General features: G+C 41.2%; 2 protein-coding genes across 7 annotated transcripts in view; one reads left to right on the top strand and one right to left on the bottom strand.

Moving 5' to 3' along the window:
- LRRC34 (leucine rich repeat containing 34) overlaps positions 1–15,936 on the bottom strand; it is a 28,938-nt gene extending 13,002 nt beyond the window's left edge. For 4 of the 6 annotated variants that reach the window (XM_070406839.1, XM_070406840.1, XM_070406842.1 and 1 more), the window contains exons 1-7: positions 10,134–10,255; positions 9,383–9,406; positions 8,995–9,115; positions 8,245–8,363; positions 7,326–7,390; positions 6,256–6,339; positions 113–241 (exon numbers count right to left, since the gene is read on the bottom strand). In XM_070406839.1, coding sequence (XP_070262940.1) covers positions 113–241; positions 6,256–6,339; positions 7,326–7,390; positions 8,245–8,363; positions 8,995–9,115; positions 9,383–9,406; positions 10,134–10,236 — 645 coding nt within the window. In that variant the 5' untranslated portion in view covers positions 10,237–10,255. Of the gene's footprint in view, positions 1–112; positions 242–6,255; positions 6,340–7,325; positions 7,391–8,244; positions 8,364–8,994; positions 9,116–9,382; positions 9,509–10,060; positions 10,256–15,909 lie in introns of those variants that run through there. The other 2 variants (XM_070406841.1, XM_070406845.1) reach the window with 2 other exon arrangements.
- Positions 15,319–25,737, top strand: LRRIQ4 (leucine rich repeats and IQ motif containing 4). Its single transcript, XM_070406833.1, has 5 exons — positions 15,319–16,416; positions 18,966–19,139; positions 20,405–20,543; positions 21,507–21,703; positions 25,515–25,737. The coding sequence occupies exons 1-5, from the start codon at positions 15,373–15,375 to the stop codon at positions 25,665–25,667; spliced, it is 1,707 nt and encodes a 568-aa protein (XP_070262934.1). The 5' UTR covers positions 15,319–15,372; the 3' UTR covers positions 25,668–25,737.
- The last annotated feature ends 470 nt before the right edge of the window (positions 25,738–26,207 follow it).

The following is a 26,207-nucleotide window of genomic DNA, read 5'->3' as shown; positions in this document are numbered from 1 at the left end:
ATTAGGGGCAAGTCTAACCATTCATAAGGCTGTCATTTAGCTGCTCTCTATGCTGGTTTCCAGGGAAAAGGATTCATTATCTGGGTGATTTTCTCATAACCAATTTACTCACCAGATCAGTGTCACCCAGATCTAACTTCTCTAAGGATGAATTCATTTGTAGCATTGCAGCAAAACACATTCCACCTTTATTTTCAACCTTGTTTCCAGTCATTCTTAGGTATTTCAGAGTTGTATTCTTCTGAAAAGGGAAACAGTCAAACCTTGGTTAAGTTTTTAATCCACAGAAATTCAGAGTATATGAGTTAGGTGACTATTTTACTATTTGCAGGCTCATCAATTATTCATGGAGATAGAATTGGATAGGCTTTAAGGGTGACATTCAATTTCCCATAATAGATAAAATGTAGTTTAATAGTAGCACAGTAGCAATTAGACAAGAAGAAGAAATAAAAGGCATCCAAATTGGAAAAGAGGAAGTAATACTGTCCTTATTTGCAGACGACATGATATTATACATACAAAACCCTAGAGACTCCATCAAAAAACTGCTAGACTTAATACATGAATTTGGCAATGTAGCAGGATACAAAATTAACCCCAAGAAATCTGAGGCATTTCTATACACCAATAGTGAACTTTCAGAAAGAGAGATTAGAAAAACAATCCCATTTACCATCGCACCAAAAAAATTAATATACCTAGGAATAAACTTAACTAAAGAGGTAAAAGATCTCTACTCAGAAAACTACAGGACGTTGAAAAAAGAGATAGAGGAAGACATAAAGAGATGGAAGAACATACCATGTTCTTGGATTGGTAGAATCAACATCATCAAAATGTCCATACTACCCAAAGCAATCTATAAATTCAACGCACTTCCCATTAAAATACCAATGGCCTACTTCAAAGATCTAGAACGAACTCTCCAAAAATTCATCTGGAATAAAAAAAGACCCCGAATAACTGCGGCGATCCTGAGAAAGAACAAAGTAGGTGGGATCTCAATGCCAGATATCAAGCTGTATTACAAAGCCACTGTTCTCAAAACTGCCTGGTACTGGCACAAGAACAGACATATAGATCAGTGGAATAGAATAGAGAGTCCAAAAATTAGCCCAACCCAATATGCTCAATTAATATTTGACAAAGGAGGCAAGAACATACAATGGAGCCAAGATAGTCTCTTCAATAAATGGTGTTGGGAAAATTGGACAGATATATGCAAGAAAATGAAACTAGACCACCAACTTACACCATACACAAAAATAAACTCAAAATGGATAAAGGACTTAAATGTACGACAGGAAACCATAAAAATTCTAGAAGAATACAAAGGCAACAAAATCTCAGACATATGCCAAAGCAATTTCTTCACTGATACAGCTCCTAGGGCAGTTGAAACTAAAGAGAAAATGAACAAATGGGACTACATCAAAATAAAAAGCTTCTGCACAGCAAAAGAAACCATCAACAAAACAACAAGAAAACCCACTGCGTGGGAAAACATATTTGCCAACGTCATATCTGATAAGGGCCTAATCTCCAAAATTTATAGGGAACTCATACAACTTAACAAAAAGAAGATAAACAATCCAATCAAAAAATGGGCAAAGGATCTAAATAGACACCTTTCAAAAGAGGACATTCAGAAAGCCAAGAGACATATGAAAACATGCTCAAAGTCACTAATCATCCGAGAGATGCAAAACAACAATGAGGTACCATCTCACACCTGTCAGACTGGCTATCATCAACAAATCAACAAACGACAAGTGCTGGAGAGGATGTGGAGAAAAAGGAACACTTGTGCACTGCTGGTGGGAATGCAGACTGGTGCAGCCACTATGGAAGATAGTATGGAGTTTCCTGAAAAAGCTGGAAATGGAACTCCCATTTGACCCTGTGATCCCACTTCTAGGAATATATCCCAAGAAACCAGAAACACCAATCAGAAAGGATATGTGCACCCATATGTTCATAGCAGCACAATTCACCATAGCTAAGATCTGGAAGCAGCCTAAGTGCCCATCAGTAGATGAATGGATTAGAAAACTGTGGTACATCTACACGATGGAATACTATGCTGCTGTAAAAAAGAAGGAACTCTTACCATTTGCAACAGCATGGATGGAACTGGAGAGCATTATGCTAAGTGAAATAAGCCAGTCAATGAAGGAAAAATACCACATGATCTCATTCATTCATGGATAATAAAGACCATTACAAACTTTTGAACAATAATAGATACAGAGGCAGAGCTGCCTCAAACTGATTGTCAAACTGCAGTGGGAAGGCCAGAGAGGGTTGGGGAGCAGAAGGGAGGGGAGTAAGAGATCAACTGAAGGACTTGTATGCATGCATATAAGCATAACTAATGGACATAAGACACTGGGGGGTAAGGGAGGGCAGGGGATTGTCAAGGGCGGGGGTTGGGGGAAGGACACATATGTAATACCCTTTGTAATACTTATTATAATATTAAAAAAAAAAAATAGTAGCTCAGTAGAAAGAATACCCAGGAAAGAGATGCTAAACAATAACCACTAAATAAAGAAGACTTTTAATAAACTTTCTTTTCCTTGGAAAATCTATAAATTTGTCTTCTAAGAACATTATACCATTTTTTTTATTGAGGTGAAATTTACATAACACAAAATTAACCATTTAAAAGTGTACAACTCACTGATTTTTAGTATATTCCCAGTCATCACCGCTAGCTGACTGCAAAACATTTTCGTCAGTCACCCCCAAAGGAAACCCGGTGCCCCTTAAGCAATCAGTTCACTTTTAAAGATCTAGTTCTCAGACATTCTCAAAGTTTAATTCCTTCTCTCATTCTACTTTTTGGATAACTTTCACAAAGAAAGTTACAGACATTTCATTGTCCTAATGAACAAATATTAGGACATGTAAGTGCAAATAATTGTCTTTAAAACTAATTCAAACTCACCACCTTTAACACTCGAGGCCCAGTGCATGGATTCGTGCACTAGTGGGGTCCCTCAGCCTAGCCTGTGCCCTCTCGAAATCCAGGACCCCTCGGGGGATGTCGGACTGCCCGGATCAGGCCAAAACCTGCAGTCCGACATCCCCTGAGGGATGTAGCATTGTGCGAAGCAGCAGGCGGTGGGGAGGAGCCCAAGCTCATCCTGCCCCGCTATAGTAGCACTGCCACAGAGGTGAGAGAGGTGATCAGTTGAGCAGAGCTCCCGCTGTGGGAGCTCACTGACCATCGGGGGCAGCTCCTGTGTTTAGCATCTGCCCCCTGGTGGTCAGTGTTCATCATAGTGACCAGTCGAACGGTCGATGGGTCGCTTAGGGTTTTATATATATAGATTGTACTGCAGGTTCTACACAGGGCCATCAGACAAGAAGAAACTAAAAAGGCATCCAAATTGGAAAAGAAGTAAGTAAAACTATTTGTTTGCATATGAAATTATCTTATATGTAGAAAATCTTAAGGAAGCCACACAAAAAGGAAAAATCTGTTAGAACTAATAAACTTCAGCAAGACTGCAGGACACAAGGTCAATATATACACTGAGTGGCCAGATTATTATGACCACCCCATCAGTACTTCGTTGGGCCACCTTTTGCCTTCAATACTGTGGCGATTCTTCTTGGCATTGACTCCATGAGATGTTGAAAGGTGATGCGAGGAATCTGACACCATGCCTGATGAATGGCACTGTCCAGTTCTATGAGATTTGATGGTTGTGGAACCAGCTGCCTGATGGCTCTTTTAACTTCATCCCACAAACGCTCAATTGGATTGAGATCTGGTGATTGTGGGGGCCACCTAGGCAAGGTAAAGTCTCCCTGATGTTCTAGAAACCACTCCTGCACAATATGAGCACCGTGGCATGGCGCATTGTCTTGTTGGAAGAAGCCATCTCCATTGGGATACGCCATCAACATGATAGGCTGAACTTGATCAGTAATGATACTTAGGTATGTTTGCTATTCAGACGTTGTTCCAGACGAATTTAAGGGCCCAAATCATGCCAGGAAAACATGCCCCAAACCATAACACTTCCCCCACCAGCTTGAAGGGTTGTACTCATGCATGTGGGGTGCATGCTTTCATGCTGTTTTAGCCAAATTCTCATTCTGCCATCGGCATGATGCAACTGGAAACGTGATTCATCGGACCACATGACTTTCTCCAATGCTCGGCTGTCCAATCCTTGTGTTCCTGTGCGAATTGGAGACGTTTTATCTTGGTAACTGCAGACAGCAAAGGTGTTCGAACAGGCCTTCGGCTTCCATATCCCATATGATGCAGTGTACGGCTAATTTGCCTACAAACGTCAGGTGGTCATAGTAATCTCGCCACTCAGTGTAAAAAATCCATTGTATTTTTATACATGAGCAATGACAAATCAAAAAATGAAATTAAGAAAATTCCAGTTACAATAATATCAAAAAGTATAAAACATTAGGAGTACATTTAACAAAAGAAGGTCAAGACTTGCACGTTGGAAACTATAAAGCATCACTGAAAGAAATTAAAGACCCAAATAAACAGAAACATCCCCATATTCAGGGACCAGAAGACTTAATATTATTACGATGGCAATACTCCCCAAACTGATTGTAAGATTTAAAACAATTCCTCTCAAAATCCCAGGTGCTTTTCTTGCAGAAATTGATGAACTGATCTTAAAATTCATAAGGAAATACAAGGCACCCAGAAGAGCCGCATGATCTTGAAAAAAGAACAAAGGACTCACACTTCTTGACTTCAAAACTTACTACAACACTACAGTAGCTGTGATAGTGTGGGACTGGCACAAAGACAGGCATATATAGATTAAAAGAATAGAACGGAGAGCACAGAAATAAACCCTCACATTTGTAGTCAACTGATTATCAACAAGGGCGTCAAGACAATTAAAAGGAGGAAGAATAGTCTTAACAAATGGCATTGGGACAACTGGATACACCCACAGGTAAAAGAATGAAGTTAGGCTTCTAGCTCAAATCATATACAAAAATTAACTCCAAATGGATCAAAGAGCTAAATCATAAAACTGTTAGAAGAAAATAAGTGTAAATCTTCGTGACTATAATACCAAAAGCACAAACAACAAGAGAAAAAATAGATAAACTTAACTTTATTAAAATTTAAAAATGTTGTGTTTCAAAGGACATCATTAAGGAAGTGAAATTAAGGAAGCCTGCAGAATGAGAAAATAATTGCAAAATACACATTTGATAAAGGACTTTATCCAGAATATAAAAAAAAACTCTTATAATTCAAAAGGACAAATAATTCAATTTTAAAATGAGCAAAGAATTTGAAGATATTTCTCCAAAGAATATATGTAAATGCTAAAAAGCACATGTAAAGATGTTCGACATCACTACTTACTAGAGAAATGTAAATCAAAACAACCACAAAACTTCTTCATACTCACTAGGATGGCTAAAAAAATAGAAAATAAAAAATATAGTACCAAATGCTGGTGAGGCTATGAGAAACTGGAAAACTCATTTATTGTTAGTGAAATTGTAAAAAGGGACAAACCACTTTGGAAAATGGTTTGGCAGTTCCTCAAAATATTAAACAGTTACCAAATGATCCACAAAGTCCACTCCTAGGTATATAGCCATGAAAAATAAAAACTTATGTGCTCACAAAAACGTGTAAATAGTCATAGTAACATTATTCATTAGAGACAAAAAGTGGATACCCAAATGTTCATTAACAGCTGGATGAACAAAATGTGATATGCCGATACAATGAAATATTCTTTGGCAATAAAAAGGATGAACCTTGAAAACATTACGCCAATCACAAAAGGCCACAAACTGAATGATTCGTATACATGAAATGTCCAGAACAGGCAATCTATTGGTATAGATGGAAAGTGGGTTAGTGGCCGGTAAGTGGGGAGAGAAGCACGGAGAGGGGTTACTAATGGGCACAGGCCTTCTTTTGGGGGATGACAATGCTCGGCAAGCACTAATAATGGTGATGGTTGCCCAACTCTGTGACTATATTTAAAAAAACACTAAACTGAACACTTTAAAAGGGTAAATTTTATGTATGTGAACTATATTTTAAGCTACTTTTAAAAATGAGTTCAAAAGTGCTCATATAATGTTCATATTTTAATAAATTGAAGTGTAATAAAAATATACATTCCCACAATATTAAAATAATATAAATTCACATTTGATTCTGTTAGTTCTAAGATACCAGAAGTTAAAATTCCCAAATACAATGTTAGGTACATAAATACTTACATGTAGTGCTTTAGCAATCAGTTCTCCACCTTTGGGCCCAATATCATTAAACATAAGGTTTAAGTAAATGAGATTGTGTTGTTTCTATAATAAGGAGAGAAAAGAAACGGTTAAACATGTATTATTAAAAATCAATAATATGTGAGCTGCTTTATTTAAGTAACAGTGTTTATGAAACAGAAAACCTTTATAAACCAGAAAATCTGAAAGTCTAGAAAAAGAAACTACGATTAAGGGGGGAAAAATCACTATTCTTATTTAAACATAAATATAATTGTAACATAGATGAAAGAAAAGGACTATCTTCAGTTTTGACCAATGATTCAAAGTATGAATGTGCTTTGTATATTTAACCGTAGTGTATAAGTTTGTAAAAGATGACTCAGCAGCTCTAGTTACCAGCTCTACTGAAACCAAATGCACAAATGGATTTTCAATATATTTTAAGTGTTGTAAATATATCACCGTCAGGACTTGACATTTTGCAGAACTAGTGTGTTGTGGGTGTGCCATTAGACTTAGCGGTTTCGCTAAAATAGAACTAAGAATGTCTTGAAGATTTTGTTGCATTTTTATTTGTGATTGCTGAGAATAACATGGTTTCTTCATTTTTTTAATCTTCACCTCTGCACTTACATTGTGCACCATTTCATGGGTATGAGAATTTTAAGATCATTTTAAACTCATTAAAAGTGCTTTTAGAAGATGAGGTTGGGATAAGTAGTTACAAAATTAAAAAGCCAATATAAGGAAGAAATTTAAAAAAGATATATAAAGCTTTAAACAGTTTATTTTCACTGACAAGACAGACAAACGCCTCTTTGCTGGTCTTCTGAGGCTAAAACAAGGCCTTTTCTTTAAGTACAACCTCTCTGATTAGTGGACCACACTGTCTTTCTTACATAAAATGCAACCATAATGCAGAATTTCAGTTTGGGTGTCTCCAAAGTGAATCTGCAATAAGGGGTTAACTTAGCATGCTCAAACCCTGCACATTCCAAAGAAAGGAGTGGTTCTTAACTGACCCCTGAAAGGAAAAAAAGACAAAACATTTTGTAGTAAAATAATACCTGAAGCAGTTTTGCAGCATAGTATAAACCAGCATCACTTATGAGGTTATATCTAACATCCAAACCTGAAGAACACAGAGGAATAGAAGCTGATGTTCCTTATAATGGATTCTTAAAAGCAGGAAAATAAAAGCACGGGCAACCTAACTGGTTTGGCTCAGTGGATAGAGAGTTGGCTTGTGGACAGAAGGGTCCCAGGTTCAATTCTGGTCAAGCACATGTCCTCGGTTGCCGGCTCGATCCCCAGTAGGGGGAGTACAGGAGGCAGCCAATCAATGATTCTCCCTTATCACTGATGTTTCTCTGTTTCCTTATCCCTTTCTCTCTTAAATCAATAAAAATATATTTTAAAAAATAAAGCTCTGTCTTGAAAATTTGTTTAAAAATTTTTGTTTAAAGAATTTTAAAAAGCAGGGGCAAAGATTCTTAAGGAGGCTATAATTATATTAATACCAGAGGCCCGGTGCACAAAATTTGTGCGGGGGGGTGGAGGGGGGGGTGTCCCTCAGCCCAGCCTGCACCCTCTCCAATCTGGGACCCCTTGGGGGATGTCCAACTGCTGGTTTAGGCCCTGCGGAATCCGGCCTAAACTGGCAGTCAGACATCCCTCTTGCAATCCAGGACCACTGGCTCCTCATCACTCACCTGCCTGCCTGCCTAATGCCCCCAACTGCCCTCCCCTGCTGACCTGATTGCCCCCAACTGCCCTCCCCTGCTGGTCTGATCACCCCTAACCCCCTGTCAGCCTGATCTCACCCTTAACTGCTCTCCCCTGCTGGCCTGATTGCCCCTAACTGCCTCTGCCTTGGCCCCTACCACCATGGCTTTGTCCAGAAGAAAGTCAGATGTCCGGAAGATGGCCGGTCCACCCGGTCTAATTAGCATATTACCCTTTTATTAGTATAGGTATGGACCATACCATTAACATATGGATTCTTCTCTAAAGTTTTAGAAAGAATTAAAAAATCTTCATTTGTTAGTCTTTCCACTGGCATGGAGTGATTGTTACCAGCGAGGTTTAATGTGATTCCTCTCGATCTGTTAAAATACAAATAAAGTCAGTAACGAAATAAAAGGATTTTAGTCTTCATGTGTAAATAGTAACTTCATGGATAGCATTTATCAGAACCAAATATGTACAGCAATATAGATTTACATCAAGTCACTTAAAACTACTAAATATTCCACAGATTTTGCTAAGCACATTAACAAATACTATATAACCTAGTTTCTCTCTCTCTTGCACACAAAAGTATCCCCACTTGGTATATAATGACACTGAAGACTCAATGATTTGTATAACGACCAGCAAATAGGAGTTAAGGACAAACCTGGAAACCCAGAGTTGGAGATTGCTGGTCTAGTGCTCTTCCCAGTATACTCCACTACCTCCAAGACCACTAACAGTGACAACTACTTCTCTACCTCAACACCTACTAACGGTGACAATCAACTACTTCTCTACCTCAAGACCTACTCACAGTGACAATCAACTACTTCTCTACCTCACGACCTACTAACAGTGACAATCAACTACTCTGAATCAAAAGACATGTCCATTTTACCAAGCACTTGCAAATGGCTTTGAAATCACTCAGTATTCCAGGATTTTCACACAGATGAATATCACAGAATATTATTGATATAATCAAGTATTTTTCTTCCTTACCCCTTTTCGATTTCTTCATCCACTCCTTTGAGTTTTTGCAATATAAAATCATTAACTCTCTGTGAATTTTCCATACATAGATAAATATAAAGTTGCCAGAGGCTGTCAATAGGTTCCGGAGCTTTTGAGAAATAAATGCATTATCATTACCCTTCATCGCATGTTAATTACCCCCGAGTCCCTCCTTCTCCGAAAATTGCACTTCTTCCAAAGATATGAATGTGTATGTACAGAGTCAGGTGGGGAAGAAAAGGAGACAGAATTAACAGAAAAAGAGGAGAGAAACCGAAGTTAGGAACCAGAGAGAATAAAAATGCTGTTTGGAGAACAAGCACCCACTGAGGGTGGGCAGATACTAACTTGGAAGTGACATAAAAGGAGAACGTACCTCCAGATGTAACCGGCCTGGTAGCTGAGGAAATAATGCCAGAGACATTAAATATTTTGTCCAAACTCATGCAGTTAATAAGGGCAGAGTACAGAATCAAACTGATTCCAAAGTTTCTTTTCCACCCTGCGACACTGGGTTAAGGCAACCCTAGGTTTCTTATAATGGCTCCATCTAAAGACAGTTTTAACCGAGAATCTACATTCAAAAGGGATCTGATTTATCACCAAGTCCCTTAAGCTGCTTCGATACCCTCTCCTTACTCCGTGCGAGTTGATGGCATCTTGGAACACAGCTCTATTGCTTCTTCCTAACACTGAGTTGAGGCCACAATCATAGAAAGCAGCTCTGCACGTCCCCTGCCTTGGAGCTCCCACAAAAAGGGGCCGGAGAGGAGCACCCAGTCACCCTCCCGGAGACCGTAAAAGCAAAGCCACGGACCGACAGGAACACCTGCCTTCAGGACAACCTATCGTGCAAAGGGCAGACCGGCCGCAGGACTTGGGGTCCCCTCCCGCCCGCGTTTGGTGGTGCCCCAAAGCTCCCGCCACCGCTGGGGCTCCCGGGGCGGGATCCCGGGGCACGCTCCCGCTACGCCGCCCCCCAACCCTCTTCCATACCCCCTCACCCCCCTTCCCCACCCCCACCGCGGAGCCTGCTCGGCGTAATCGGGGGTACCACCCCGCAGCCCGGGCTCCCACGCTCTTCGCGGGTTTCGGGAGACAAAGGACACCCTATTTCTTATTACTACCGAAGGCCTGGGTCCGGCCCCAAGTGGGAATAGCGATCTGAGTGGGGGGCGGAGCTGGGTAGGGGTTCCTGGGCCAGGGGGCCTTCTCCGAGCCCGGCTCCATGCTCCTCTCTCGCGGCGGGCTGTAGCGGCGACGTTGTCATGACGACCGCACGCATGCGCCCTGGTCACGGCGCGCTGCGTGGTGCAGGGATCGGGAGCGCGTGCAGGGAGAGGCCGCAGGACCCCGAGCGCCCCGCGCCGGGGATCCCCTGCCATTACTCACGTGGGCCAGGAGGCCTGGCTGCACAGGCAGTGGCTGCCCATGCTGTGCAGGCTCCATGATCACCATATCTGGGTCCAGATCACTCCCTTCTCCTCCCAGGGGTTAATGTCACACCGAGGCTGGGCTCCCGGCAACTTTGCAGGGACCAGTTTTCCAGGTTTAGGAGGCACTGCTGCTGGGCTGGGCCGGGACTACAAAGATGATTATGACACAGTCGCCTCCCCTAAGTGTGCACATACCTGCGGAGGCCACGTGCAGAAGGAGCTGGTAGCAGCAGCACGGAGAGGGCGCGGAGCTAAGGGAGCATAAAGGGGCATTGCAGATCCGTCTTTGAGAGTTGGGGAGAATCAGGGAGGGCTTCCTGGAGGAGGTGATGTCCTGCCTGGTGGAGTGAACCTGCTAGAGGGCAGAACTGCTTGGTGTGTGCTGGAGGAGCGCAGGTACTTGGGGTTGCCTAGAAGAGCACCGAGGTAAGGGGGCAGGCAGAACGGATCCACGTGGAGTCCTGTGCACCCTCAGAAGCACAGCTGTTGGAGAATGGATTTGACACATCGCAGGAAAAATGAGGTCTGAAGCAGCTGCAGCTACCCAGGAGAAATAATAAGGCCTCAGCTAAGACTGGACTTGGGGGGGATGAGGAGAAAGGGACAAAACCCAGAAATAGTTACAGGGTGACATACTCAGAATTTAGTACTTGGAGGTGGAGGGAGAAGAGGAAGGAGGGAAGGGGAGGCCTTCTGTTTGGGGTTGCTATGGACTCAGAAGGAAGTCCAAGGCCCTGACCAAGACCCTGGAGCCAGACAGAGACCCTCCACGTGAAACCAGGCTGTTTATAAGCACAGTTCAAAGGTGAAAAACAAAATGCCTGAATCCTCTCTCCCTCATGCTGTCCCACCCGGCAAGTCCACCAGTGTTCCGCTGCCAAGAAATTGTTGTGCCAGACAAGGCAGGGTCTCTTGAAACCCTGTGCCCGCAGAATTGAAACATCACCTGAAATATCACTTCTTCAGGTTAACCATGATGACGATAGAAAACAGACAATTATGTGTTCACTTACCCTATGTGCCACCAACAAAGTCAGGTGGCTTGAAATACCAAAGTGTGAGTGCAGGTACCATCTAGCACCTGCCTCTCCCTATGCCTCAAAGTGTTTTGAGTTAAGAAGATACAGGAAAGGAAAGAGAGGTGGAGGATTAATTAATTGCTGCTCCACTGGGGAGAGAGGGATGGTCTTCCAAGGAAGCAAGAAATGCAGAATCAGATTCTTGTTTTAGAGAGTAACTAATAAACAGGGTCAGAACAGAATAAACAGAAAACGCCTGCTTTAACCAAACAACTTACAGCACTATTCTCTTTAGCTAGCTGCCTCAGCAAAACAAAAACAGTATTTACACAAAAATACAGCCTGCAGTGTCAAAATGCATACTAAACAGATGGTTGAAAAGACACTGATCACATATACAACCTGGTTCCATCAGTATATTTCTCATGGCCCCTCACGAAATGATAAAGGAGGGATGTAGTGGGTGGGAGGGGGAGATGAAGACCTCCCCTTGAGAAGTACTGAGGGGTAGAGAGGTGGGGGAGATGTTGCTGAGCTAGTCTGAAGGAAACCTAAGTGGATTCATTGGGTACTTCTGCGTCAAGAACCCAGAGTATAGGTCTAACTCGAATCTGAGATTTCTAGAAGGCAGAACCAAAGAGAATATATGAGGGTATGGAGTCCCCTGGCTTCAATAAAAGGCAGCATTTACGTGTCTCTGGTACCCTATAGTAGGAAAATTTAGTAGGTATATCTTTATATAAGTAAGTTAATGCACATGTCTTGGACTATAATTTTGTAGACGATTCAGAAATATTTTTTCAAATGATTGTTTATTTTATTGTAATTCTACTTAGAAAGCCAATGGCATGGTATTTAATTATGGTAATAGGGTCTAGACATGGTGTTTCCTGATAATATGGAGATAGAACTCAAAGGATCTGGGGGAATCTTTAACATATTCATTAGCTATTTTCACAGCTATCAGATGGCCTAACTGAGGTGCCAGCAAGCGTTGGAACAGAATAAATGCCTGGTTTGATTTTCTGACAAGTATCTGAAATTCTGACTCCTGGTGTTGTTCATGCATGAATGTTTAGGTACTGAATATGCAGATGGAAAATGAGTGTTTTGTTATTTTAAAATGATTTTGTCCCATGGATAAAAGAGTATGTTGCATGAAAAGTTTACATTCTTACTTTCTGATGAGATGAGAAAATATGTCAGTGATTCATAGTGAAATAGTGCCCCAAACTTTCCTGCTCATGATACAAATAACATTTTGAAAAACCCAAATTTAAAACCAGAAGAAAAAGAAAAAGAAAGGCTTGCTCAATGAGTTACTAGATTGATAGTTTGATGGTAGGCGGAAGGGACTGAGGGTGGAACACTTTTGTAGAATGGATAAGATGCAACTTTTGAGTCTTCAAAGAAAGCAAGTGTGAGAAGCTATTTCATATAAATAATTTGGTGACAGTGGGGAAGCACACCTTCAAGTTGCTTGCTTGTAAAAAGTTTTCCACTGACGTCTGAAATCTATATGGAACGTTCAGTTCAGTATTAGCTGAAAGGAGACAAAATTTTTTCAAGGGATTTTATAGCTTCCAAGAAATTTTCATCAAAGCAAAGGGTAGTGTTACTGTTACATGATTTTCTAGTCCTAGGTAATTAAGGCTACTTTTAGCTTGTCTGTATTAAAGGAAAAAGAGCTCCCAGGTGAAGTTATAAGCAAAATCTTGAAATGATTTTAACTAGAAATGTAATCAGAGACAGTCAGTCACTGACCATATTAACCTCAGGGCCCTAATTTTATCCATCCAGTTTGTGTGTAATTACACATGGAAACATAAGTATCAACACTTGATGTAAATTTGAGAGGGCTGGTCATCTTCCTAAATGGTTTTCTTGGACATTAAAGTTACATAAAGAAGGGCTAATCATTAAATTGTCCAACCTTGGCTCTTTAAAATGATGATGCAACAAGTTATTCCACTTAGAAACACCACAGTAACATTGGATTGTAATAAGTTAATTTGACCATGTTCAGGTAGCAATTTCTAGGGGGAAAAATAGCCAATAAGGAATCAATCTTCCCCCATTCTCATTTACTGTGGCTGAATTGCTAACAAAGCTGTTGCAAACCAGGCTTTACAACCAGTATTTATTTATTTACTTATTTATTTTAAATATTATTTTGTATTAATTTTAGGGTATAGCATAATGGTTAGACAATACTTTACAAAGTGTTCCCCACAAACTTTTTTTATTAAATCCACTAATGATAATATATATAGCTTTCAGAGGGCCATCAAATTGGTTCCAGACACATATGTGATATCTGATTAAGGTGAGATAATATATATACACACACATTCGGACATTCTAGTCAGGATTCATCATGGAGCAAGATGAAGGTTAGGAGAAATAAGTTCTTTTATGTGTCTGGAAGCCCAGACACACTGTGTCCACTCTAATCAGGATGGCTAGTCCACACACATTTCCCCCAGATGACTTGGAAGGCTGAGAAAGAAAAATCAAGCTTGAAACCTCACACCCAAGAATTATTCTTATAAAAACCAGGCATTCTGTGAATAAATGATGCTAAAAACCTACGTGAGGTTGAGTCAACTTCTCTGGTTCTGCTCCCACGTCCTATTCTATCCTGAGAAGCGCTCTTTTAGTTACTTAGTTTATCTGTAAAACAGGAATTATAATGGCGCCTCCTTGTTAGGGTTCTAGTGAGGATTAAATAGGTTAATTTAAGTAAATCCTAGAGCACATAAGTGTCCTGGTGTTCCTGGACTATGGGGTCCATTTGCCTGTGCACATCAAAGCCCATTAAAATGCAGATAAGAGTTTTCAGTCAAGCCCTAGCTGGTTTGGCTCACTGGATAAGAGCATCGGTCCTCAGACTGAAGAGTCCCGGTTTCATTCCAGTCAAGAGCACGTACCTCGGTTCCAGGATCCATCCCTGGCCCTGGTGGGTGTGTGTGCAGGAGGCAACCAATAGATGTCGCCCTAACTGGTTTGGCTCAGTGGATAAAATGTCGGCCTGTGGACTGAAAGGTCCAGGGTTCGATTCTCATCAAGGGCACATGCCCAGGTTATGGGCTTGGTCCTCAGTAGGGGGCGTGCAGGAGGCAGCCAATCAGTAATTCTTTCTCATCATTGATGCTTCTATCTCTTCCTCTCTGAAATCAATAAAAAAAATAAAATAAAAAGTATTTAAAAAGAAAAATAGATGTGTCTTTCTCACATGATGTTTCTCTTTCTCTGTCTCTCCCCCTCCATTCCACTCTTTAAAAATCAATGGGAAAATGTCCTTGGGTGAAGATTAACAACAACAAAAAGTTTGGCTGGTTTCTCTTTACCCCAGAAGGCCCTTTTCCTAGCTAGCGGATGGCTTGTCCCCCCCCCCCCCCCCCTCCCCGTCAGTCTCTAAACTTGAAAATGCCACAGGCATAAAAGCGCCCACTAGTCTCTACTTATTCAGGGAGGACTAGTCCATCTCTCAAATTTAATTCTCTTGACCTGTGCACACACAACTCTCCAGTAGTTTTAAGGAAAAATAAAATATTTTAAAGTAGTAAATTTTTTCTAGTGTTCTCTCAGTGTTTATTGTAGGACCAATGATCTTTTGCAACTTTCTACAGCCTACCTGGAAATAGAATCAAGATGAGCATTTTTTCAAAAAACGGAATTTAGACTATTTTTAAAAATATTAATTAACCTGTTAGGAGTAAGAGGAGTCTACACTTTAATTCTTCTCCCAACACAAATCACAAAAACCTTTATTTTATGTTGTGGCGCAATGTCAAGCACTAAATTCAATCAACTAAAATTTTAATTTTATCTCTCTTTCAGGATACCAACCCTGGTGGCAGGTAAACTCTGACTTTTTTTTTTCCTTTTCACACTATTTCAGATTTTGAATGTTTGAATGGCCCGTCAAGATAATACCAAATGGCATCACACAAGCAGTAGAACGTTCCTCTAACGCGCATCGAAACATGACCCACGGCACATCTGGGAGAACATTTTTCCTCGATGCCGCTAATCAGAACTTGGCTGCGATCCCACCGGGGATCCTAGAATTAAGAGAATTAGAAGAGGTGCACCTGGAAAATAACGACATCGAGGAGATCCCCCAGGAGATTCAGTACCTGGAGAACATCAAAGTCCTCTACCTGAACAATAACAGGCTGAGCAAGCTGTGCCCGCAGCTGGGAAGGCTGAGCCGCCTGGAGGGCCTGGACCTGAGCGACAACCCCATCCTCCCCTCCTGGATCCCGGTCCTCAGCAGCATCCGCTCCCTGCGCCAGCTCCGCCTCTACCGCACCCAGGTCGGGGAGATCCCCACCGACATCTGCAAGCACCTCCACCACCTCGAGCTGCTCGGCCTGTCGGGAAACCGCCTGAAGTCTCTGCCCAAGGAAATCGTGAACCAGACCAAACTGAGGGAGCTCTACCTGAAGCAAAACCAATTTGAGGTTTTCCCGCCGGAGCTCTGCGTCCTCCGCAACCTGGTGATCATTGACCTGGATGAGAACAGGCTGACGGCGCTCCCGGAGGAGATCGGCAGGCTGACCCGGCTGCAGAAGTTCTACGTGGCTCGCAACAGCCTGCAGGGGCTGCCCGAGTCCCTGTGCCAGTGCGACAAGCTGTCGGTGCTGGATCTTTCCTACAACCGCCTCCACTCCCTCCCGCGCACCCTGGGGAGCCTCTCGGAGATGACGGAGGTGGCGCTGAGCGGGAACCCGCTGGAGAAGGTGCCGCGCCTGCTGTGCAAGTGGACCGCGCTGCAGCTGCTCTACCTGTGCAACGCCGGCCTGCGCTCGCTGCGCCGCTCCTTCCGGCGCCTGGTCAACCTGCGCTTCCTGGACCTCAGTCAGAACCAAATGCAAGGCTTCCCCTTGCAGATCTGCTCGCTGAGGAACCTGGAGATCCTGGCGCTGGATGATAATAAGATAGGGAAGGTACTGATCCCCTTCCGGGCTGGTGCTAGGGGCCCTCACCCCGGGCCCTCCCTGCCCGAAGTTGGTGCGGTTCTGTGTCTAAACATCAGCACATCCTAACGGACTTTATGGGCAAACATCCAGGGTTAACAAATACAGCCAACAGGGCGATCATTTTTATGACTCCCCTCCGCTCCCCTCCCCTCCCCTCCCTTCCCCTCCTCTCTTTTTCCTTCCCTTTCCCTCCACAACATTAATCACAATTAGTAGCTACCGTTTATTTACAATATGTATGTTAGGCACTGAGCAAAGTGTTTTTTGTTTTGTTGTTTTACAAGGATTATCTCATTTAATCCTCTCAAGTATCTTTTTTAAAATACATTTTTATTGATTTCAGAGAGGAAAGGAGAGGGAGAAAGAGACAGAAACATCAATGATAAGAGAGAGTAATCGATTGGCTGCCTCCTGCATGTGCCCAACTGGGGATAGAGCCCGAAACCAGGGCATGTGCCCTTGAGCAGAATAAAACCCGGGATCCTTCAGTCCACAGGCCCATGCTCTATCCACTGAGCCAAACCGGCTAGGGACTGACACGTATTTTTGATGTAGGTAATATTATCCTCAATGGCATATGAGGAAAATGAGGCCCAGGGAGGGTAACTAACTTGTCAAGGCCACATCCCTATAAGTGATGAAGGCAGGATTCCCACCCAGAGCTGCTGGACTCCAGGGTCTATCTATATAATAAAAACCTAAGCGACCATTATGGCAGAACAACCAGTCACTCTGATGTGCACTGACCACCAGGAGGCAGACGCTCAATGCAGGAGCTGCCCCTTGGTGGTCAGTGCACTCCCCCTGTGGGGAGCCAGAAGCCGGGCTCAAGGCTGCTGAATGCAGTGGCGGTAGCCGGAGCCTCTCCCACCTCTGCGGCAGTGCTAAGGAGCAGCAAGCTGAGCAGTAAGGAGCAGCAAGCAGGTGGGCAGCAAGGAGAGAGGGGGTCCCGGATTTCGAGAGGGATGTCTGCCTGCCGGCTTAGGCCAGGCCTAAGCCGGCAGGCAGACATCCCCCAAGGGCTCCTGGACTGTGAGAGGGCGTAGGCCGGGCTAAGGGACACAACCCTCCCCCCCACCCCCCCGCACAAATTTCATGCACCGGGCCTCTAGTATTCTTAATAAAGACCACCTCCTAACAGGATTTCCTTAAACAGATTTTTCTGACACATACAACCTTAGATCTTAATGTGCCATTCATAGGAAACTGCAAAAACAGCTTTAGAGAAACTTTCCCATGTGTACAGGGTGGCCTGTTCAGAAATGTTCATCATAGCGTTGTTGGTAATCATGAAGTAATGGAAGACAATCTAAAAATGTCAGTTAATAGAGGAATGAGCAAGTAAACTGTGGTATATTTGTAAAATGGAATGCTATGCAATAATTTAAGTGAATGGGAGCTATAGGTACCAATGTGGAGAAATCCCAAAATGTTAATGTTTGTTAAAAAGTAAAGCACTGAATTGCAGAACCCAATGATGCCACTTATAAAAATTTTTAATCACACAAAAATACATATACACACAACAAATTTTATGGATATTTATATATGTCATAAGAGTATAAAAAATATGGACTGGAAAAAACTACATTCCTAACAATGGCTGTTTCTGGGAAGAGGGAAGTAGTCAAGCAAATGAAGGTATTATAGAGAAACTCAACTTTAATTGCAGTATTTTATTGTTTATTAACAAAAGATTTGGGTATACTTGTATTTGTTTCTTTTGTTTAATATTTAAAATAAAAAAAGTTTTGTTTGAAAAGCAAAAGACAACTATAGAGGGAGAAAAAGGGATACTTGGAATTCAACATCTAACCAAATAATAGGTCTGTCTTTCCTGGCCAGCGACACCAGTCTCATGTGTTCCCCAGACATTATAAAAATCCTAGGCCAAAAAGGTGTGGGTTTTGAAAATATATATATTTTTATTGATTTCAGAAAGGAAGGGAGAGGGAGAGAGAGTCATAGATACAGCAATGATGAGAGAGAATCATTGATTGGCTGCCTCCTACATGCCCCCTATTGGAGATTGAGCCTGCAATCAGGGCATCTGCCCTGACAGGGAATCTATCGTAGACTTCCCGGTTCATAGGTCGAGGCTCAACCATTGTGGTACACGGGCCAGGCAAGGTGTGAGTTTCATAAAAAATACATATTTTATTCAATTTTCAAAAGCTTGGGTAGGTCTTTTGTTTTCCTAATTGCCATAGACTTTTAAAACTGCCTGTCAGCAAGTAAGTGTTTTGATAGTAACTTTAAGATTTAGGAAGAGAATCTAGGATTTAATCTCTATTAAGTTTGCAGGTTTGATTCCTGGTCAGGGTACATACCTAGGTTGTGGGTTCCATCCTGATTGGGGCATGGGGGGAGGCAGCTGACTGATGTTGTTTCTCACCTCTCTCTCTCTCTCTCTCTCTCTCTCCCTCCCCCCCTCTCTAAAATCAATAAATATATCCTCATGTGAGGATTTAAAAGAAGATATTGACTTGAAACTTATCTTTTTGGAATACTTCTAGTTACCTTCAGACTTCGGTGCACTTTCAAAACTGAAGATACTTGGACTAAGTGGGAATCAGTTCATTTCATTTCCAGAAGAAATCTTTTCTTTAGAGTCCTTAGAGAAATTATACATTGGGCAAGATCAGGGAGCCAAGCTCACCTCTGTGCCAGAGGACATTGGGAAACTACAGGTAAGCCTCCCCAAACGAGCAGGCAAAGAGGTACACACCTACTGATTCCTTAAGTTGGCTGATATTGGGGAAACATGCCCTGTTCCCATGGGCTGCGTGTGGAATCAACCATACCAGATTTCCAGTTCCTAACAACAGTCATTATTATGCTTTGAGCCTTCCACTGTCTTCCTGATCAACCCCCAGATTTATACCTAAAACAAGTTATTGTGATTGCTAGTGGGTATGTCATGCCATACTCCTTTCCACTATGTGTTTTGGAAAGTTTTATTTGCAAAAATTGAGCCATACTGCTTTTCATTTCGTTTCTACTTTTCATAAGTCACCCTTGAAAGTTGTACTATTTTGAAGTTAAAGTATCATACAGGTGAATGCTGGGAGCTGCCTTTTGGATGGGGCAATAGACCTCCCACTCTCCATGGTGGAATGTAAATTGTGGTCTATTTCACTGTTGCACCAGGTTCACTGAGCATGGGTCCAGGGCACTGTGATAAATCCTAGCAGAGCAACACGTTCACTTCACTAACTGGTAGTCATACCAGTGTGTCTTTATCTATATGCGTACTTTAAGGAACTGTTATATTTTCATCCTCCTGGTCCTGCACTCTTAATACTGATAAAGTAGGTGTGGGCCACTACATTTATCCCTGGTCGTGGCACTGAGCAATGGTCAATGGTATGTATAGCAGATACTCACCTATGACACAGGGTTTCTATTCCGAATTCTCCATTCCTTTATGCTGTGTTCATAGAACTCTGTCTATCACTTTGCTCCTTGTACGTCATGTCACACTCTTCAAAATCTTAGGGTGAGATACAAACAAGTTTTTGCCCAGCAAATTTGAACGTAGTTAACTTATTATCTGTATACTTGGCTACTTCCACTTGGGCAATGTTGGATTGATATTTGGGGAAATTATACTTCTGAGGCAACTGCCACTGATAATTAGCTATTGAAAGGGAGCAAATGATGTGTGTAGTTAAATGATCCAAATTATTTTTTCATAAAGTTTTTTTCATAAACTTTTCATGAAACAAAAATACTAGATTCCCATGTTCTAATCTCCCTACATAAATGTGAACCATTTCTAATAGTTTAACTGAAAAATAACTTCTTGATGATGGTCCTTTAAATGTTTTCCCCCTTTATGCCAATGCATAATAACCCTCACTGAAGTAGCATGGGAACTCAAAGGTGATTCTAGTTACTGTAATTCATTTTTTCAATGTAAGGATCATTGTGGTATACTATGATCTTATTTCAGAGTCTTAAGGAGCTGCATATAGAAAACAACCATCTGGAGTACTTGCCAGTGGCCTTGGGATCAATGCCTAACCTGGAAGTTCTTGATTGCCGCCACAATCTGCTTAAGCAGCTTCCAGATGCCATCTGCCAAGCACAAGGTGGGGAATCTTAGTAGCCCATAGCCTAGTGGAGTTTGAGGCCAGCATTTCCCTCGACAAAAGCTTCTTTGCTTTTCTAAAGACCAATCTCCGTGTTTAGAGAGCTTGGCCCTCCCTCATTACCTCCTTGCAGGGCTCCCTGGGAAGGTCAGGTCTCTGACTAGTACAGCTCAGAGCCTCACCAAGGCAGATTATTTATTGGGAATTTAAAAAGCAAGTTGCAACTGCTAAGATAATTAGTCATTACACCACCAACAAAAATGTACTGAATCCCTACTACATGTTGGAATTGGGAGTTGGGGGCCCTGTAGTAAATTCACATTAGGTCACTAAGTCACTTGAAGAAAAAGAAAATACTGACTCACAGTGGTGAAATCAGCAAGGGGCGGGAGAGGGGGGCTTTTGAAGCTACATGATTGACATGAAAAGTCATATATGATTCATATTTAAACACTCAAACATATCCATTTACTTAATCTTCTTGCTGAGTTCCTACTGGGGCCAGATTTTTAAAAAAATTTCCCCATAGTGTACTGAATCTTCAGGTTTATAGATATGTTTTCAAACTATGCCCATTCTTTAGTGAAAGGAGGATGGAGAAATATGAGTGCAAGCTGTTACCTAACCACAAGACATTCGAAGGTTAGAGGCTATGCAGTTCTCTTCAGTAATGCTCCTGACTGTACATTTTTATCCCGTCCTTGGTCTCTGGAGGAACGAAACATTCTCAAAATCTTTTAGTGTTTATTAATGTTTCTTGCCTCTAATACTTATTTACACGAACTCCTGCAACTCTGAGTTGTTTTAAAGAAAAGAACTTCGGGTTGCCTCATCCAATCTGATGTTTTTGTGTGACATGGCACAGTAGAAAACAAACCTTTCAAAATGACTGGACCAAAGAATTCACGTTTTAATTCTTGCCTGTTTTCAAGATAAATTCATCATTTTAAAATATTGTTTCAGCTTTGAGAGAATTACTGCTTGAGAACAACTTGCTCACCCAACTCCCAGAGGATTTAGATAGTCTAGTGAATCTCGATGTTCTGACGCTGATGGACAATCCTATGGAAGATCCCCCAGAAGAAGTGTACACTGAAGGCAAAGAGGCTATCTTCGCATACCTTAAGAATAAAAGACATATGAAAATAGTAGCAACAAAGGTAAATCAGCAAAATTTCTGGATAATAGACTTCTAGTTGCTTTGGGGAGGGGTTAGTGTTAAACACATTAGATTATCCAATGAGGCTGCTCTTTACACATCTGTACCTTGTCCTTGAGAGTAGAGACTCTTCTTTACTTACCCAGGGCCAAGCGAGAGAATTTTGAACATCATCCTAGCATGTTTGTTCCTCGTCTCCATGTCAGATAAGAAGCCAACAATAAGGCAAAAGAAACCAAAATTTCAACTCTTAAAACAATCTAAAATTCTTAGAGCATTCACTGGGATGGAAAGCTGATAGTAACAAAGTCAGTAAGATAAGGCTGAAAAATTAGAAATGAAAGCATTTATGGTGCAGAGGTCTAGCGACCAAAGTTCTTCTCTGCCACTAACTAGACAGTGATGGCGAACCTTTTGAGCTCGGCGTGTCAGCATTTTGAAAAACCCTAACTTAACTCTGGTGCCGTGTCACATATAGAAATTTTTTGATATTTACAACCATAGTAAAACAAAGACTTATATTTTTGATATTTATTTTATATATTTAAATGCCATTTAACAAAGGAAAATCAACCAAAAAATGAGTTCGCGTGTCATAGGTTCGCCATCACTGAACTAGGATCAAAGAACTAAGAGCCCTGTCTTGCCCATGAAGCTCATGGAGACATAAGGATACCCCAGACAGACCAGGAATGTGTTCACTTCAGTCAGTATTCAGTGTTCTCCATTCAGCTATTCCAAGCCCCCATCTTCTCACACTCCTACTTCCACACCTGCTCCCCGAAAATATACCTTTCACTCAGCAGTCACACTGATGCTGTCAAAATATAGGTTGATCAGCTCTCCTCTGCTGAAATCGACCATTTTCATTTCCCTGAAATTAAACTCATAGATAATATTACCTACCAAAACCACATACTTTTAATAAATCAAAGTAATGCCTGAGCTACAACATAAAGGGAAAGATAAGGACAGTTATTATTTTAAAGTATTTGTTTTAATATGTATATATTCAGAAATGACTACTTTGGAAGAATAAAAATACTTTTTGGAGTCTTCCTAAGAGCATTTTGAAAAACCATATACCCTCTTGCACATTTTCAAAATTGGTATTTAAATTTTTTTGTCACTAGGTTTAAATCATTGCAAAGCTTTTACTTTTCAGTGAGTTTTAAATATCGACATTTTAAAATAGAGCTCTCAGATCAATATTTTAAATGTACCCAATGGAATCTAAATATTATTTTGATTTGATATGTCAGTCAACATCAATTTACAAGATACTTGAACACGTTCTTATTTCACAGGCAGACATTTTGTTATATCCTTTTCTTCTTGAACATCTATTTTCATTCTATTTTCCCCTTAGAATTGATCTTAATATTTCATGTGATATATATAGTGTGTCCCAAAAAATGTATCCACATACTTTGAATAATTATAAAGGCAGTGTTTATTAAAATACATTTCATTTTCAAAATTGCATTATCAGCTATTAAAGTGTGTATACATTTTGGGGGAACACCCTGTACATATCATTTTATTAGATATATATATATATTTATATATATATATATACATATATATATAATTTAAAGTCATTTATAGATCACCTTTCATACTTATGGGTAACAAAAATATTTATGCAAATTAAAATTATTTTTTTTCTGTGACTATAGGGTTTTATAATGTTCTAGATTATTACATTTTATTAGTCATATTATAATTATTGGTAGTATAAAATTGACCATAACAACATAACATCTACTATGAATTTTGATGTTTAATTATTTGACCTTTAAGATTTTGGATAAATACAGATACAAATGAGAGAAACTTTTCCACATGGTTTATGTCTCCTTGCATCAATATTACTTATGGCTAGAATGAGATGGGGCTTGGCATCAGTTCTATGCCTATTTTTCATTTTACAAATGAAGTGCTGAGAAACACTGTCCCCATAAATTAGGTGATAAGAAGTTTTTTTCTTTGCCACATTTTGTTTTAAATGGCAATGCCTTAAACATCTCTGGAACTTTTCCCAGATTTATACCCCAAATCAGATAGCAGGCTCTTAGCAGACAAATCAACTGTTCTACTTTCAATTTTCTTGAAGGCAAAGAGCTGGAAGGCAAAAGGATTGGTTACCTGTCCTTAGAGCCAACATCAGTGATATTACTTTGAATTGCCGCCCCCCCCCTTTTTTTTTGGTGTCCCAGAGGTTTCTGAAGTCCAGGGCAACACACCCTCAGACTCAGGTGGGTGGGAGGTGTGCCAGAGGGTCAGCTGTGTTCCTAGGCAGATACATTTTGGAAAGGGTACACGTGGAAGTTGAAATTTTGGAGATGGATTGCTTCCAAACTGTCCAAGCTTGCACACCCTTGGAAAGTCTTTGTGGACCAGGGTACATGTCACACAATTGAACTATAGGTTGGTCAGCTCTCCTCTGCTGAAATCGACCATTTTCATTTCCCTGAAATTAAACTCATAGATAATATTACCTACCAAAACCCTTGACAACAAAAAGCCCCGCACATTTTCAGAATGCCTCTAGAAGGCAGTGCTGTCCCTGGAAAATCACCACCCTACCCGATCTGCTGCTTTCACTCCCATCTCATCCTTCCTTTTTCTACTTTACTTGAGTCACAAACGGGATCCTTGGTATGTTTCTAAGGCCCAAGCATGCTCCTGCCTCAGGATCTTCACACTGGCTCTTTCCGCCCAGAGATAATTCCCGTGGTATGGACAAAACTCTGCCTTCGCTTAGTTGAGTCGTTGCTCAAATTTCGTCATACCTGCCCTTAGTCCACCTTCTATAAAACAGCATAACCCCACCTAACTTCTTCATTCCTCCAACAAATATTTATTGAGCTTCTACTATGTGCCAGGCATTGTTCTAGGCACTGGAAATACACCAGTTTGAACAAAACACAATATGTCCTCATATTGCTTAAAGTCTAGTGTGATGGGAATAAAAACATGAATAGATAACATAAAATTATATACTGTGTTAGAAAGTGATAAGTGGTATTGGAAAAAAAGTTCAAGCTAAGGGGAACTGAGATTACCAGAAGTTGTGTGTGTGTGTGTGTGTGTGTGTGTGTGTGTATGTGTGTGTGTTGTGGAATTTCAATTTAAATGAGATGGTCAGAACTTGAAATCAACAGGTAGGCTTCATTGAAAAAATGACTGCCTCAGGTTACCATAACAACAGACCATAGATTAGGACGCTTAGACAATAGAAATGTGTTTTCTCACAGTTCTGGTTCTGGATGCTAAAGGTTCAAAGAGTCTACTTACTTCTAGAGATGGGATGTTACTGAGTAGGTGCGAGGGAATAGGATTGAGTGAGGCAACAAGGGTGGGCTGGCTGTAGGTAGGCAGGGGCATAGGAAGACTATTAACAAGAAGGAAGGCAGGGTAGAGGCACGCCCGATTCCCCTTACTGTGCACTGCCATCTCCAGGGCACTGAACACCATCTAATTATACATTTATGTGTTTATTGTCTCTTCCCTTCACTGAAATGTGAGCTCCACAAAGTCAGTGACAGTAGTATTTATTGAGCTTCTACTATGTGCCAGGCATTGTTAACTGCTGTTTCCCAAAGGTTTGGAACAGGGCTTGGTGCATAAAAGCACTCAATACTTTAAAAAAATCCTGGATGACTGGCCAATTGAGAAAGAGAGAAAATAAGGTTTAGAGTTCTCATCACATTGCATTCTTCACATTTTTAAAACCACATGTCAGAACGAAGAGCTGTAACCATTCCCAGTGATACCAGCTAATACTGTTTGGGTTTATCTGTTTTCAGATTCAGTCCTGGTGGCGTGGAATGATGGTACTGAAAGGAATTGGGAAATTTAGTGAACTGTTAAGAGTGCGAAAGAAAGGGAAGAATTCTCTAAAATCTAAGTCAGGAAAGAAGGGTGGAAAAGAAAAACCTGCAAAGGAAAAGAAGAAATAATTTTGTATATTAATGACTTGAGGTAATGAACCCTGATGGATTAAGAAGGCAAAAATATATAGGAATTAGATGCCCACCACATTAAAATTGTTCATTAAATTATGGTTATGTATTAAAGTAAATATTCTTACTTTTACTGAAATATTTATGAGAAAATGATATGAAGCCCAGGAATTGCTTCAGAATAATATCAGGTAAGTGTGGGGGATCCAAATGAAACAAGATTGGACATAAGCTGATAATTGCAGAAATATCTGATAGTTACATGGAGGTTTGTTATAGTATTCTGTAACAAGCTTTTAGTTTTGAAATAATTATATATTCACTAGAGGCCTGGTACACAAAATTCGTGCACTGGGGGGGGGGGGGGGGGCAGGGAGAGGAGTCCCTCAGTCCGGATTGTGAGAGGGCACAGGCCAGGCCAAGGGACCCCACTGGTGTCTGATCGGGGCCAGGGAGAGACATGGGAGGTTGGCCAGCCAGGGAGGGACCACAGGAGGGCTCCAGGGTGTGTCTGGCCCATCTCACTCAGTCCCAATC

Source organism: Myotis yumanensis, unplaced genomic scaffold (assembly GCF_028538775.1).
Source record: "Myotis yumanensis isolate MYYU_CA2020_CCGP unplaced genomic scaffold, mMyoYum1.0.hap1 SCAF_2, whole genome shotgun sequence".
In the NCBI taxonomy this organism is placed as follows: domain Eukaryota; kingdom Metazoa; phylum Chordata; class Mammalia; order Chiroptera; family Vespertilionidae; genus Myotis; species Myotis yumanensis.
The sequence above is the reverse complement of the archived record's forward strand: the minus strand, read 5'-3'. Positions and strand labels throughout refer to the sequence as shown.